This window comes from Macaca thibetana, chromosome 7, assembly GCF_024542745.1.
Source record: "Macaca thibetana thibetana isolate TM-01 chromosome 7, ASM2454274v1, whole genome shotgun sequence".
Taxonomy (NCBI): domain Eukaryota; kingdom Metazoa; phylum Chordata; class Mammalia; order Primates; family Cercopithecidae; genus Macaca; species Macaca thibetana.
This window is the reverse complement of record NC_065584.1, coordinates 86,183,860-86,198,515: the sequence shown is the minus strand read 5'-3', so window position 1 is coordinate 86,198,515 and position 14,656 is coordinate 86,183,860. Positions and strand designations below refer to the sequence as shown.

General features: G+C 41.4%; 1 protein-coding gene and 1 gene segment (V, D, J or C); one reads left to right on the top strand and one right to left on the bottom strand.

The window, feature by feature from the left end:
- Positions 1 to 2,504: 2,504 nt before the first annotated feature.
- Positions 2,505 to 4,182, bottom strand: LOC126958294 (olfactory receptor 10G2). The gene has a single exon (XM_050796559.1). It carries the CDS (start codon positions 4,060 to 4,062, stop codon positions 3,118 to 3,120), a length of 945 nt encoding a protein of 314 aa, XP_050652516.1. The 5' UTR covers positions 4,063 to 4,182; the 3' UTR covers positions 2,505 to 3,117.
- Positions 4,183 to 11,657: 7,475 nt separating this feature from the next.
- LOC126958334 (T cell receptor alpha variable 1-2-like) lies at positions 11,658 to 14,011 on the top strand. The segment is given in 2 exon segments: positions 11,658 to 11,990; positions 12,294 to 14,011. Coding segments are annotated over 2 exon segments (453 nt in total).
- Positions 14,012 to 14,656: the final 645 nt, after the last annotated feature.

Here is a 14,656-nt window from a genome sequence, read left to right as displayed (position 1 = left end):
TTCTTTAATGATCCATGATCTAAGCTTTTTTCATTTGCTTGTTGGATGCATGTGTGTCTTCTTTTGAAAAGTGTCTGTTCATGTGGGATCCAGGTTTCATACAGCAAACAGAAGCAAGCACAGGTGCAGCCTCAGGTTTCTTTACATTGATTCAGAGTTTGAGCTGGTTTCACAGTTTTTTTTTTTTTTTTTGAGACGAAATCTCGCTCTGTTGCCCAGGCTAGAGTGCAATGGTGTGATCTCGGCTCACTGCAACTTCCACTTCCCAGGTTCAAGCTATTCTCATGTCTCAGCCTCCCGAGTAGCTGGGATTACAGGTGCCCACCACTGCGCCCAGTTAATTTTTGTATTTTTAGTAGAGACGGATTTTTGCCATGTTGGTCAGGTTGGTCTCGAACTCCCGACCTCAGGTGATCTGCCCACTTCGGCCTCCCAAAGTGCTGGGATTACAAGTGTGAGCCATCGCACCCGGCTGTTTCACAGTTTTGACTCACAGTTTTCTTTGTGTTGAGGCTAGGTGAGTTCCTGCTAACAGCTCTGTACCACACACACACACACAAATCACTCAGTATCACTCAAGATTAGTTCTGTTTTAATGATGAACTTAGCATTCATACATATATAATCTTAAGAGTAGTTACAGTTTGTGGATGAACTTACATATGACCTTAAGATCGCATCTCTTCTGCCAGGCACGGTGGCTCACACCTGTAATCCCAGCACTTTGGGAGACTGAGGAAGTTAAGTGACCTACCAGCTTTCATATTTAGCATGAATCATGGGCGGATCACGAGGTCAGGAGATCGAGACCATCCTGGTTAACACGGTGAAACCCAGTCTCTACTAAAAAATATAAAAAATTAGCTGGGTGCCTGTAGTCCCAGTTACTTGGGAGGCCGAGGCAGGAGAATGGCATGAACCTGTGAGGCGGAGGTTGCAGTGAGCCGAGATTGCACCCCTGCACTCCAGGCGGGGCGACAGAGCGAGACTCCATCTCAAAAAAAAAAAAAAAAAAAAGATCTCATCTCTTCTGACAAGAACAATATAGCACATTGGCTTAAGTGCCACATGGAAGACTTGTCAGACCAATCAATGTCTTCTAGATTCTATTAGAAATGCTGTTTTGTAAATGTCCAGTTGGCAATTTTCGATGGCTTGTTTCAAGATTAGCGAATTATTGTGGACTCTGCACTGCCTTGCTTGTCGTCTCTCATACTGTGTGTAACATGTATTATATGTATGTATAACATATATCCTTCCTGATATTATGGTATTTCTGTATAGCACAGAGTAATTCTTCTATCCACATTAATATATTTTTACGTTTATGAATTTTGAATCTTTCCATGCATTTGTTTTAATTTTACTGTTAAACTGTTAAAATGGGCCAACATGACACCACACATCCAAGGAAGTGAAAAATATGTCAGTGAATGAAAGAATGGTTTTACCTTGCTTTCATTTATTCACCAAGGAACTGTCCATACTTGCCTTTAGGTTGCCATGTAGTTGAATCTTCTGTCTTTAGTTTCTCTTAAATGTTCTCTTTTTTTTTTTTCCAGGTGAGACCAGGGCAGGTAATGTGCTGAACTGACAATAATTTCTTTATTTTAAGATACATTTCAAGAGACTTTCCCAGTGCTATTTCAATTCAGCAACAAATATTGATAACTGTGTGTGCTCCTAGTTATTAGGCAATAGAGGCAGACAAACACAAATGAATGCTTTATGTCCTTTGAGGGCTCACAATCCATTTGAGGTGGAGAGAGAGATCAATTCCTTTTTTTTTTTTTTTTTTTTAGACGAAGCCTCTCACTGCCACCCAGGCTGGAGTGCAGTGGTGCAATCTCTGCTCACTGCAACCTCCACCTCCTGGGTTTAAGCAATTCTCCTGCCTCAGCCTCCCAAGCAGTTGGGATTACAGATGCCTGCCACCATGCCTAGCTAATTTTTTGTATTTTTGGTAGAGACGGGGTTTCACTATGTTGGCCAGGCTGGTCTTGAACTCCTGACTTTGTGATCCACCTGCCTTGGCCTCTCAAAGTGCTGGGATTACAGGCATGAGCCACTGCACCCGGTGAGAGATAAATTCTTGACTGTAATACATGACAGACTGTGGCAAGGTCTATAGTAAAGAAGTGATGGCAATACCAGGGAAGAGGAGTTAAGTCCTGCCTGAGAAAGACAGATGAGGAAATATTTAATATGGATCTGAAGGAAGCATAAATTGTCACTTGGTCAATTTGGAGAGGGAGGACTTACATTCTAGACAGAGGAGAGAGCTTGAGCAAAAGAGCACAGGCAAGTATAGGGCATGCTCACGGAACGGCAATACATCAGTGAGGGTGGGAGAGGCAAGCGGTGGAAATGGCTTAAGAGAACATGTATGTGAGGCCAAGATTACACTGGACTTTGAATTCCGGATTAAGGAGCCTGGCCTTATTCATTCTATATTCACTGAAGAGTCCTACAGATTCTGTGTTTCAGAGGGTAATTTTGTTTGTGGTACAGATGAGGAAGAAAAGGACAAAAGACTAGTCAGGAATTAAGAGAGACAGTTTACATCGATTCAGTTTGAGCTGGTTTCACAGTTTTGAGGAGACAGAATTTGATGTATTAGCACATGACGAGGATGAGGGACAGGAAAAAAAACAGAATAGTCCAGAATTTTCGAGGTCAAGTGCTTGGAAATATTCATGCCATGCACAAGCAAAGAAATGGAATTTAGAGAGGTCTAGGATTAGGAGCAAAGACAATGAGAAAAGGGGTTATAGAGCCCCCTTTTTACTTTTGTCATATTTTCTGGCATGGTATACCTTCTAAGACACTGACACATTCTCATCTTATTCAACCTTCGGTAAGGCATTTTCTCATCTTACAAGATAGTCAGAGGTGATAGAAGTAATGTATCCATTTATTTCTAAAAGATTATGTAAAACAACTTGAACCAGTTTAATTAGGAGAAAAGATTTTGGGTCAAAAGAATTCAGAATTTTCTGCCAAAGAAAATGCAAGTAAATTCGCTTTAAATCATTAGCAATTTATTGGGCATTTGTCACATGTAGCAGTAGCTGAAGAGAGTGGCAGTGATGATGATGCAGGTGTAGTTACTTATTTTCATTCAGTCCCTCGACCTGCTGTCATCCTCTTCAGAGCAGACTTCACTTCTTGATTCCTCAGTGTGTAGATCAGGGGGTTCAGGAATGGAGTGACAACAGTGTAAAACACAGCCACTGCCCCATCCAGGGGGCTCTTGGAGCCAGCCCTAAGGTAGATGAAAATACAGGGAACATAGTAGACTGTGACCACAGTTAGGTGGGAGCCACAGGTAGAGAAGGCCCGGCGCCTCCCATCAGCAGTGCGTATCTTCAGGATGGCATGGACTATGTTGGCATAGGAAAGTAGAATTAACATGAAGCAACTGGCGGCCACTACTCCGATGTCCACAAAGGTCACAAGCTCATTGACAGTTGTGTCAGCACAGGCCAGTCTCAATACTGCAGGGATGTCACAGATAAAGTAATCTACCTGATTGGGCCCACAATAGGGTAGGCGGAAGGTCAGGGTGGCCTGGATAGACCCATGAATGGAGCCAGCGACCCAAGCTCCAGCCACAAGGACTGTGCATAGCCTCCCATTCATGAGCACTGGGTAGCGCAGGGGCTGACATATTGCCAGGTACCTGTCATAGGCCATCAAGGTGTAGAGGAAGCACTGGGTGCTGCCCAGGAAGTGAAAGAAATACAGCTGAGCCACACAGCCACCAAACGGGATAGCCTTGCTGGCAGGAGTGAAGTTTAAAATAATTCGAGGAACGATGACGGAGGAGAGCCACATGTCCAGGAATGAGAGCACTCCCAGAAGAATGTACATGGGGCGAGCATGGAGCTTCGGGTCAGCCCACACGGTGAGCAGAATGAGCAGGTTCCCCAGCTGCGTGAGGATGTAAATGATGAAGAAGACCAGGAAGAGGAGGCTTCTTAGATTCGGGGGGTGAGACAAGCCCAGAAGAATGAAATCTGTCACCACAGTGTCCAGCGATGTGTTTTTGGTCTTTCCCATGTCTTTTTGTAGTCTGCTGAGATGAATGGTGAAGTTTGACAAGAGAAACACAGCACAATGATGTTGTAAGTGAATGCTTTTGTCGGATGATTGATGCCTAGGAATTATGAGATAAACAAGATAGTGTTAAATTGGTTTTTAAAAGAGGAGGTGGTGTCACCATTAGTTATTTAGGTTACTTAATAGTAGAAGCCCTCCAGAGGCTGGTTAGTTTCCTAGATGGGAGGAAACTCTTGTCCATTGAGAGATACTGAGAGGCAGGATTTGCCAGATGAAGGAAGAGGGACACATGAGAGTGACAGAGAAGTACCGAAAACTCCCACCAAAAAGTGAAGTCACCAAGGAGGGGCTAAGGTTGACACAGAGAAGTGTGGAACAAACACCCTACAATGACCACGCCGACTTTTTCTTCACCTACTGTCATTGTCCCCTTTGTCCTCAGCTAAAATCTCATCTCCTCACCATAGCATGCAAAAATATTCCTTATCTGCCCCTTATTCATATCGCTATTGTATCACTTGTAATTCCTTCTCATTGTTGGGATGCATGACACTCCTCAAGGTTCTCACCGCAGCGTGCTCTAACTTGGGACTTAGGCACACACTATCTTTTCCGCTCCCTTCACATAGGTAGTGCCCACTTTTCCTTCAGGATTCAGTTCGGGAGTCTTCACCTTCAAGAAGACTTTCCCGATCCCTGAGGGCAATGCTTATACTTTTCAGAGCACATACATTATGTTGCATTGTCTGATTTTTTTTTTTCTCCCTTAGTAGTCATCCTGTCTAGCACACTAAAAGTGATAAATACCATAATTATTTTCTGAATGACTGAGGCAGATTGAATGGATGTTGCCAAATCCCCCTGACTGAATACATTGTTCTCTGCTTGATCTTTTTTGTCTGACCCTTGTGCCCACGCGGCTGGGACTTTTAGGTCAAGGGACCATCTTATTCATTATGTAATATGGGTGTAATTTCATTATTAAAAAACTCCAAGAAACACTCATGCCTGTTTTTGCTCCAGGATATCATTTAGATTTATTTTGTTGATTTATATGGTTCATTGGTTTGGGATTGGATTTTTTTTTTTTGGTATGAGGTCACGGAGGAATTTTTATTGTTTGTTATAAAATCATTGATTAATGCAGGACTTGATCTTTTTTGTGCTTGTGTGTAATATCTATGTATTGCAGTCTGTCAAACAGCAACTCTCTCTAAAGACCTTTACAGATTTTCAAGTATCTGAACCAGATGATAAAATAGATAGAGGGATGGAATGTGTTTGTTTCACTCTTTTTGTTGAATAGGTTGCTTGATAAAGACTTTTCACTCTATGTATGGTTTGAGATGCATTTATCTTTCATTTAACTACAAAATGTCTTTGTAATGCAAATGACTATTTTCAGAAAGCAATTAAAATGACAATAGATTAATTATAAATAACATGTGAACATTAATAAGTTTAACTATTTAATCTCTACCAGAAATTCCTCAAAGAAATTTTATCTTAAGTATTCTCTGAAACAACTTAATTCATATGTTAGCATTCAAGAGTTATTAGTAGTAGTAATAATAATACTGAATATATCTGGCTCTTCGAAGTCTGTGGAAAATGTTAAACTTGCCCTTTGCCCACCAAGAATGAAGAACTATCAGATTTTTTTTTTATTATACTTCATATGTGCACAATGTGCAGGTTTGTTACATACGTATACATGTGCCATGTTGGTGTGCTGCACCCATCGACTCGTCAGCAGAAATATCAGATTTTTATTGCCTGAGTTTTAGGATGGGAAAGCTAAATCTTATTTCTGTGGTTAGAATATAGACTATAGAGAAAAGAGGCCTGGTGCAGTGGCTCACGCCTGTAATCCCAGCACTTTGGGAGGCCGAGGCAGGCAGATCACGAGGTCAAGAGATTGAGACCACCCTGGCCAACATGGTGAAATCCCATCTCTACTAAAAATACAAAAAAATTAGATGGGTCTGGTGGCAGGGGCCTGTAGTCCCAGCTACTTGGAAAGTTCAGGCAGGAGAATCTCTTGAACCCAGGAGGTGAGGTTGCAGTGAGCGGAGATCGTGTCACTGCACTCCAGTCTGGTGACAGAGAGAGACTCTGTCTCAAAAAAAAAAAAAAAAAAGAATATAGAGAAAAGATAGAGTTGAGATTAAAATTGTGCATAAAATACTAATTATGGTCAGGCGTGGTGGCTCACGCCTGTAATCCCAGCACTTTGGGAGGCCAAGGCAGGCAGATCACAAGGTCAGGAGATCGAGACCATCTTGGCTAACATGGTAAAACCCCGTCTCTACTAAAAATATAAAAATTAGCTGGGCGTGGTGGCAGGCGCCTGTAGTCCCAGCTACTTGGGAGGCTGAGGCAGGAGAATGGCATGATCTGGGAGGCAGAGCTTGCAGTGAGCTGAGATTGTACCACTGCACTCCAGCCTGGGAGACAGCGTGAGACTCTGTCTCTTAAAAAAAAAAAAAAAAAAAAAAAGAACTAATTATGAGCTAAAGTAATTTTCTTTTGTGTATGTGTGTGTGTGTGTGTGTGTGTGTGTGTGTGTGTGTGATGGAGTCTTGCTCTGTTGCCCAGGCTGGAGTGCAGTGGCCTGATCTTGGCTCACTGCAACCTCTGCCTCCCAGATTCAAGTGATTCTCCTGCCTCCGCCTACTGAGTAACTGGGACTACAGGTGCGCACCACCATGCCTGGCTAATTTTTGTATTTTTAGTAGAGACGGGGTTTCACCATATTGGCCAGGCTGGTCTTGAACTCCTGACCTCATGATCCACCCACGTTGGCCTCCCAAAGTGCTGGGATTATAGGCGTGAGCCACCATGCCTGGCCGAGCTAAAGTAATTTTCTTTGTCAATACAGGAATATAAACTAGTATGCTTCTACTTAGGCAAATAATATATTCATGAAATGTTTTATGAAAATCAATTTTTGTATTTAAAATCAGATAGAACTGTACCACTGGGGCAATTATTTGAAGGACTTCCATGATGCATACTTACGTATAGTGAAAAGTTTATCCCTAATTTATCTACTTTGTCAGTCCGACTTTCCCCCTGTTGTTGTGCATAGGCTCCCTGTTGAAAGAAAACTCTTTTTACCCCTCTAGGTTCTGGGTTCCTTGCCTGGGAGGAGGCAGGAAACTGAGATGGGTTACAGCTGATCGGTTTGAGGACAGGTTACCTTTCCAGGCAGACTTGGTAAAGAACCGTGATTTCAGCTTGGTGCTTGGTGTTCAGAGGCTGCAAAGGAAGATAGTTTAGACTTCCAGAAGGCAGATTTTTGGAGACACAGAGGGTGTGTTTACAGAAGGATTGGTTTTCTTGGCAAGAGAGGTGAACAGTCTGGGACCACCTTAGAGGAGACAAAAGAAAGACTGGGCATGGTGGCTCATGCCTGTAATCCCAGCACTCTGGGAGGCTGAGGCAGGAGAATTGCTTGAGCCCAGAAGTTTGAGACCAGCCTAGGCAACATAGTGGGACCCTGTCTGTGAAAAAAGATTTTTTAATTAGCCGGGTCTAATGGTGCGCACCTGTAGTCCTAGTTACTCAGGAGGCTGAGACAAGAGGATCACCGGAGCCTGGAAGGTCAAGGCTTCAGTGAGCCATGATGGTGCCACTGTACTCCTTCCTGGGTGACAGATTGAGACCTTGTCTCAAAAAAAAAAAAAAAAAAAAAAGAAAAAAACAAGAAAAAAACAAGATAAAGGTAAAGGCCACATTTGTGTATCCTCTTTTCCCTCTCCCTTATCTTCCAGATTTGTGTCATTTTATTTTAGGTCTGCTCCTCTTTTTTAGCTTTTGAAACTTAGGATATTTAAGATAAGGAAAGTTAAATACAATTTTAGTATATCTACCCTGGCTAATTAGATAACGAAAATATTCCAAAATTTCCCAGGTTTTAGACTGTATTGGATATTCTCCATCTGAATAGGTCAGAATTTAAATAATCAGAGCACATGAAAATAACAAAAAGTTAAAGTTCAATATAAAAAGCATCTGAAAATAAGAGCCCAGTGACATCAGAGAATAAACAGCATATTTTTACAAAGCAATTATCCTGGAAACTCTAGGAAGAGACTTTGGGAATGGGGTGAAAGAATAGCACTGAGAAGGTAAGGACAGGGAGGGTCAAGAACACCTTCAAGGGACCCCTATGGCATTATGGGATCACAGGATAAGCTGCTTTCTATCCCCTACCCTGCCACAAATCAAGCTAGTTTGATGTGAACACATTTCTTGCAGTGTATTTAGAGAGGCGCCGAGGAGGGCAAGCCTTTATCCAGCAATTTGAAACTTTAGATTTCTACAGTGACCTTTGGGATCTGGACTACTATGCAACGGTTATGAAATCTTGAAGATGAGGAGTGAAGGCTGGTCCAGCATTGTGTTGGACACATTAGGATCAAAGGACTCCTGTTTACCCTTGTGACAAGACTCAACGCACATCTGCTTCCAAAAAGGGGTTTCACCTTCTGTCATCCTTCATTCAGAGTTAGACATCCTGGTAGAGCTAGGGCAGAGTAGAGGAAACAGATAGAATTTGAGGTGGCCTAGACATATTTTATCGAATTCACAAGAGTACATTCTTTCCTACTACCGGAGGTTAAAAAAAAGAGCTTGCTTTAGAAAAAGTACTTCGTGTCCTCTTCATTGGAGAAGGGAAAGGCTATGAATCCAGCCTTTCTTTGTGTTTGCACAATCACTGAAGAATGTTCTTTATAACCCCTATGACTATTGCTGCCCAACTCTGCCCTTTATCACTGCCCTAATAAAAAGAGAACACGAAAAGAAAATAGTGTTGTAAGTTTTGTTTTTTGTTTTGAGTCATTTTCTCCACACAAAAAGAGTTTCCCCAAATTGGAAAAGAAGGAACTTAATTCTAGCAGTTTGGTAAAGAGTTGAGGAAACAGATGGAGAAAAGAGATGGATTATATTAACACTCGGACAAAATAACAGAAAGTCTTAAAGTTCCAAAATTAGTCTGCAGCCTTGTTTTGAACATAGCTGGTGTCAGGGCTGCTTTTTCCATTCTTTTAGACTCACATGTACAGAGCTGCACAATTGTGGAGGAGGCTGGCTGTCCTTGAGTGCAACCGTCCAGTGGATGGAGAGATGGTTTTCAGAGATTCCGTCTAGCCTACTATGAAGGGCTGCCACATCTGTTTTGGAAAGGCTTTATAATTTTTTTTAGGGGTTTGGCCCAGCAAATAAATGTTCAGAATCTGTCAGAGCACCTGTCTTTTGGGGCCCGTGGACGAGTGTGACTGCTGTATATATTCAGTCATATTTTATATCAGTTTCCATCAGCTGTTGCTTTTTTGGATTAAAAGAAAAAAAGACACTGCCAAGAGATTTGAAGGAAAATTCTATCCTCGAGGGAAACCCTACTCTGGAATATGTCCCTAATGAGATCTTTCCTCCCCAAATCCTCATTATTTTGTTTTGAGAGAGAGCTGGAAATGTTTTTTAGTAGGATCCCTGGAAAGGGAACTGTGGGGAATAACCTCGTTTGCATGTTACTTGGATGACCTCTAATTTCTTAGGGGTGTTATGAAGTCCCAACTGATCCCCTTCCCTCCCCAAATACTCATCAGGATTCCACCATCATCTTCAGGTTTCTGTTCAGGCATCACTTAATCAGAGAGGTTTCTGTTGCCTCTCTCCTTTCCCTTCCCTATTTTATTTTTCTCTGAGCACTTGCCAGCATTTGACATACTGTATTTACTTGTTTGCTTCCTGCTTGTCTCCCTTCACTAGAATATGGGCTTTGCTTAGCTTTGAATCCCCAGCACTACTAGCACAGTGTCTGGCATGTAATAATTTCTCAATGTGTACTTCTGAATAAATTAATAGTCAAAACTGCCACACATGTTAAATGCTGTGGGCAGCAAAAAAAGCTGTGGTTTCAAATATAAGTCTAATGTTTAAAATTACCTGGAGTAGATCTGACATCAAATTGATCCTCGATTGACCTGCATATACCAGGCCAAGTAGCTTCGGAAATCCATTTATTCATTTTTCATATTTAATGTTGGGCAGGGCGCAGTGGCTCATGCCTGTAATCCCAACAATTTGGGAGGCCGAGGCAGGAGGATCGCTTGAGGCCAGGAGTTCAAGACCAGCCTGCACAACATAGCGAGACCTCATCTCACAATAAAATACAAAAAATTAGCTGGGGGCCTGTATTCCTAGCTACTTGAGAGGTAGAGGCAGAAGGATCTCTTGAGCCCAGAAGGTTGAGGCTGCAGTGAACCATGAACCCGCCACTGCACTCCAGCATGGGCGACTGAGAGAGACCCTCTCTCAAAAAAACAAAACAAAACAAAAATTCATGTTAATCTAAATAACACTGGGAAATTGACTATACATGAAGATTTGAAGCCTCGAGTGTGATAAAAGCTTCAAGAGTTTCAAGAACTTCCCCTGTTAAATAATGGAGCTGGACAAAGACTGGATGATATCTAAGTTTCTTTTTAATTCTAAAGTGAGAAAATTTTAGGCGTGTGTGTGTGTGTGTGAAGTTGCACTGCTACATTTCGCCACAAGATGACAGTATATCATCTTTATTGAAACAAAGTACAGTTGCTATATGGAGTAAATAGAAATAAATCTGGAGAGTTCATGAGGGATATAAATTACTTTGGTAAAGATATTATATGTGAGGCATTCATTAGTTTGGGAAAACTATGTATCAAAAAGAGTTAACTTCCTTTTGTAACATATGGGAAACAGTTTGAAATATAGGTTTCTTTCTTCCTCCCTCTTTTCCTGCCTGGTTTACACCTAGTCTTCCTCCTTCCTTTTTCATTCCTTCTTTCTCTTTCTTCCACATTCTCAGTTTATTATGTAACAAATTCCAAGTCAAACGAAACAGAGATATATAAGAAAAAGCTAACATTTTCACCATTTTCTTTTAATTTCACTCCTCTGAAGTAACTAATTTTTTTTTTTTTTTAGACGGGGTTTTGCTCTTGTCACCCAGGCTGGAGTACAATGGTGTGATCTCAGCTCACTGCAACCTCTGCCTCCCAGGTTCAAGTGATTCTCCTGCCTCAGCCTCCTGAGTAGCTGGGATTACAGGCATGCGCCACCGTGCCCGGCTAATTTTGTATTCTTAAAAGATATGGAGTTTCACCATATTGGTCAGGCTGGTCTCAAACTCCTGACCTTAGGTGATCCACCTGCCTCAGCTTCCCAAAATGTTGGGATTACAAACGTAAGCCACCGCACCTGGCAGTGTCTAATGTTAATAGCTTTTTTCTCATTTCTTCCTGTATATTCCTACATATACGTTCACATACAGACATACAAATTATGTTTCTTTTGAACTTTAAATTAACATCTGATCATCTGTTGGGGGATAAATTTAGATGGTTGAAAACTCTCTGTCTCTCCCTTATCATCACAAATACCACCACTACTACCACCAACACACACAGACACACACACATACACACGCCACCTCTAATTGCACCCTTGTTTCTATTTTTTCCCATCTTGAGAAGAGAAACACTTATAGGGAAATTGAATACTTGGCCTTATGTTATTCCCATTTGCCTTCTCTGTTCTTTATACATTATGCTTTTCCAACTTTACCAGAACCACTTGGATTAAAACTTGTGGATTTCTCGGTAGGAAATGTTCATGTGAAGACACTTCTGTAGTAAGAGAACCTATAGCTGCTCCTGTAGAAGGAAGCTGAAATCATCGCTTCAAGAAAGGGGCTCCTCCCCTTGTAATTATACTGGGTTTTGCATCCAGACTGAGCTTCCTTCCCTCACCCATATGAAGTGTCTACCTTCTGCAGACTCCAGTGGCTCAGGAACCGGGGATGCAGTGCCAGGCTCGTGGTGTCCTGCAGCAGATGTGGGGAGCTTTCCTTCTTTACGTTTCCATGAAGATGGGAGGTAAGTCTCAATCTAATAGCAAATGCTGCTGGGAGTTTTCAAAACAATTTTCTTTCAGCTAAATGATTGCCATTTCTGACACTTGTAACAAAAGAGTATTTCTTAATAGATACTTTCTTTATGTGGTGCTAATTGTTATTGGATATCAAATAATAACTACTGCTGCTGCTACTTTGCTGCCATTTATTTCTAAGAATCTCCCCTTAATGGCAGTTCTTTTGTGACCACCTGGAGACATCATTTTTAATAATAATGGGGCTTCCAGGAGCGCTGCCCTAGTAACAGTCATGTGTCTTATCTTAGTCACTACAGGACAAAACATTGACCAGCCCACTGAGATGACAGCTATGGAAGGAGTCATTGTCCAGATCAACTGCACGTACCAGACGTCTGGGTTCAATGGGCTGTCCTGGTACCAGCACCATGATGGCGAAGCACCCACACTTCTCTCTTACAATGTTCTGGATGGTTTGGAGGAGAAAGGTCGTTTTTCTTCATTCCTTAGTAACTCGAAAAGGTACAGTTACCTCCTTTTGAAGGAGCTCCAGATGAAAGACTCTGCCTCTTACCTCTGTGCTGTGAGAGACACGGTGACTATGAGGTCTCTTCAGCTGCAACAAAATTCAAAAAGCAACCACAGCAGCAAGAAGTTATATTTCCTGAGTGTATGCCTGCTGTGAGTTAAGACTGGGGACTTTGGAACCAGACTGCGTGGATTTGAGTTTGCTACTTTCTAGGTAGGTTATCTTAAGTCAGTCACTATTTTTTTTTTTTTTTTGGTTTATTTGCTTATCTATAAAGTGAGAATAATAAGAGTATCTACCTCACAAGGCTGTTGTGAGTTATGACCATCTATCTATATCTTTTATATCTATAGTTATATCTAGTGTTACTCAGAGAAGTAGTGGCACACAGTAAGGTCTATTTAAGTTTAGTTATTTCAATTCCAGTCTTGAATTTTCACTAAGTATTATGTGGTAGGACCTCTGGGACTGCAACTCAGTATTTCTCTACCCTTGGTTTGTGGAAGGTGAAATCCTGACCACTATTTGTATCTTGTGGGTCTAAAGCTATTAGATGGAGTTTGTCGTTCGGGTGGATTGTTGCTCTGGAAGGATCCCTGTGGTGATACTTATTTTCTTTGGGGGGACTCTGAACTTTGGAAATCCAAATGCAAATGCTTCAGAGTGAGATGTTAAGTATTCTGATTAATTATGAAAGGCTCTCTTCATTATGTGCATCCTTGATAAATATAATCAACATATTTCGGAGGTTTATAACTCAGGCTAGAAGTGAAGTTTAGGGGCTTTAGACGTGGGGAGCATGAACATAATCAGGGGAGTCTGTAGAAGATGGGAAAGAAGAGTGAACACAAGCAATTTGGTAGCAAATCTGGGTGAGGCAAGAGAGCCAGTAGGAGATTCTCATGAAAAGATGTAGTCAGTAGGCATTAAGTACAATAAAAATTTACAGTAAATGTGAAGATTTTCCTTTCCTGCTTTAAAATTCCCTTATGTTCTCTTCAGATCTTTTAATGAAGTCTGTTAAATGCTACAACTTGCTGTCAGCTAGGTTTAGAGAGTACATCATTGTGTGTGGCTACCTCCACATGAGATAAAGCCGATCAGAGAGCAGAAGCTCAGATCGCAGGTTATTGGGACATCAAAAGTGAGGGCTGCTCCAAGTTAACATAGTTATATGGTCAGTCATATGCTATGCATTTTTTTTTTTTTGGAGTCAAGGATTAAACAAAATTCTCTTTGGGTGAGGTAGGAGTGCTTTTTCATTCTAATTTATAAAATGAACATTTGAGGTGGAATTTGAATAGACATAGTCATACTGGAAAGTAACCTTGACAACATGAATCCAGGCCAGTGAAATGTTCATGTTCCTTTTGTCTAACAATTATTTTTTTGAGCTGTCATTTAAATAAATGCAGGCGAGAAATGAAGCTTTGATTTTTCCAGTTTACAAGGAAACCAAAGAAGCCATAGAAATGATATTTAAGGACTTTGGACTTGGTGAGTATGAATTGTTCATATAGTTATCAATTAGGGAAAACAATATTATGCAAATGATATTGTGAATGCTATGATCAATGGAATATTTTAAAGTTGTATTAGTTTCTATTCCTGCATAACAAATTACGACAACACCTATATATTAGCTTGTAGTTCTGTAGGTCATAAGTCCAAGCAAGTTCAGCTGAGTTCTATGCTTAGGACGTAACCATAGTAAAGTTGAGGCATTGGCTGGGTGAGTACTCAAGTTCTCACCCAGAATTCAGAGTTCAGAGTCCTCTTCCAAGTTAATTCTTTAAGTTTTTTTCTATTATAAATATACATATATATGTATGTGTGACGGTGTCTTGCTCTGTTGCCCAGGCTGGAATGCAGCGGCGTGATCTCAGCTCATTGCAAGCTCCGCCTCCTGGGTTCCCGCCATTCTCCTGCCTCAGTCTCCTGAGTAGCTGGGACTACAGGCATCCGCCACCACACCTGGCTAACTTTTTGTATTTTTAGTAGAGACGGGGTTTCACCATATTAGCCAGGATGGTCTTGATCTCCTGACCTCGTGATCCGCCCGCCTAAGCCTCCCAAAGTGCTGGGATTATAGGCATAAGCCACCATGCCTGGCCTATTCTTATATATTTTTTAAAATTTAGA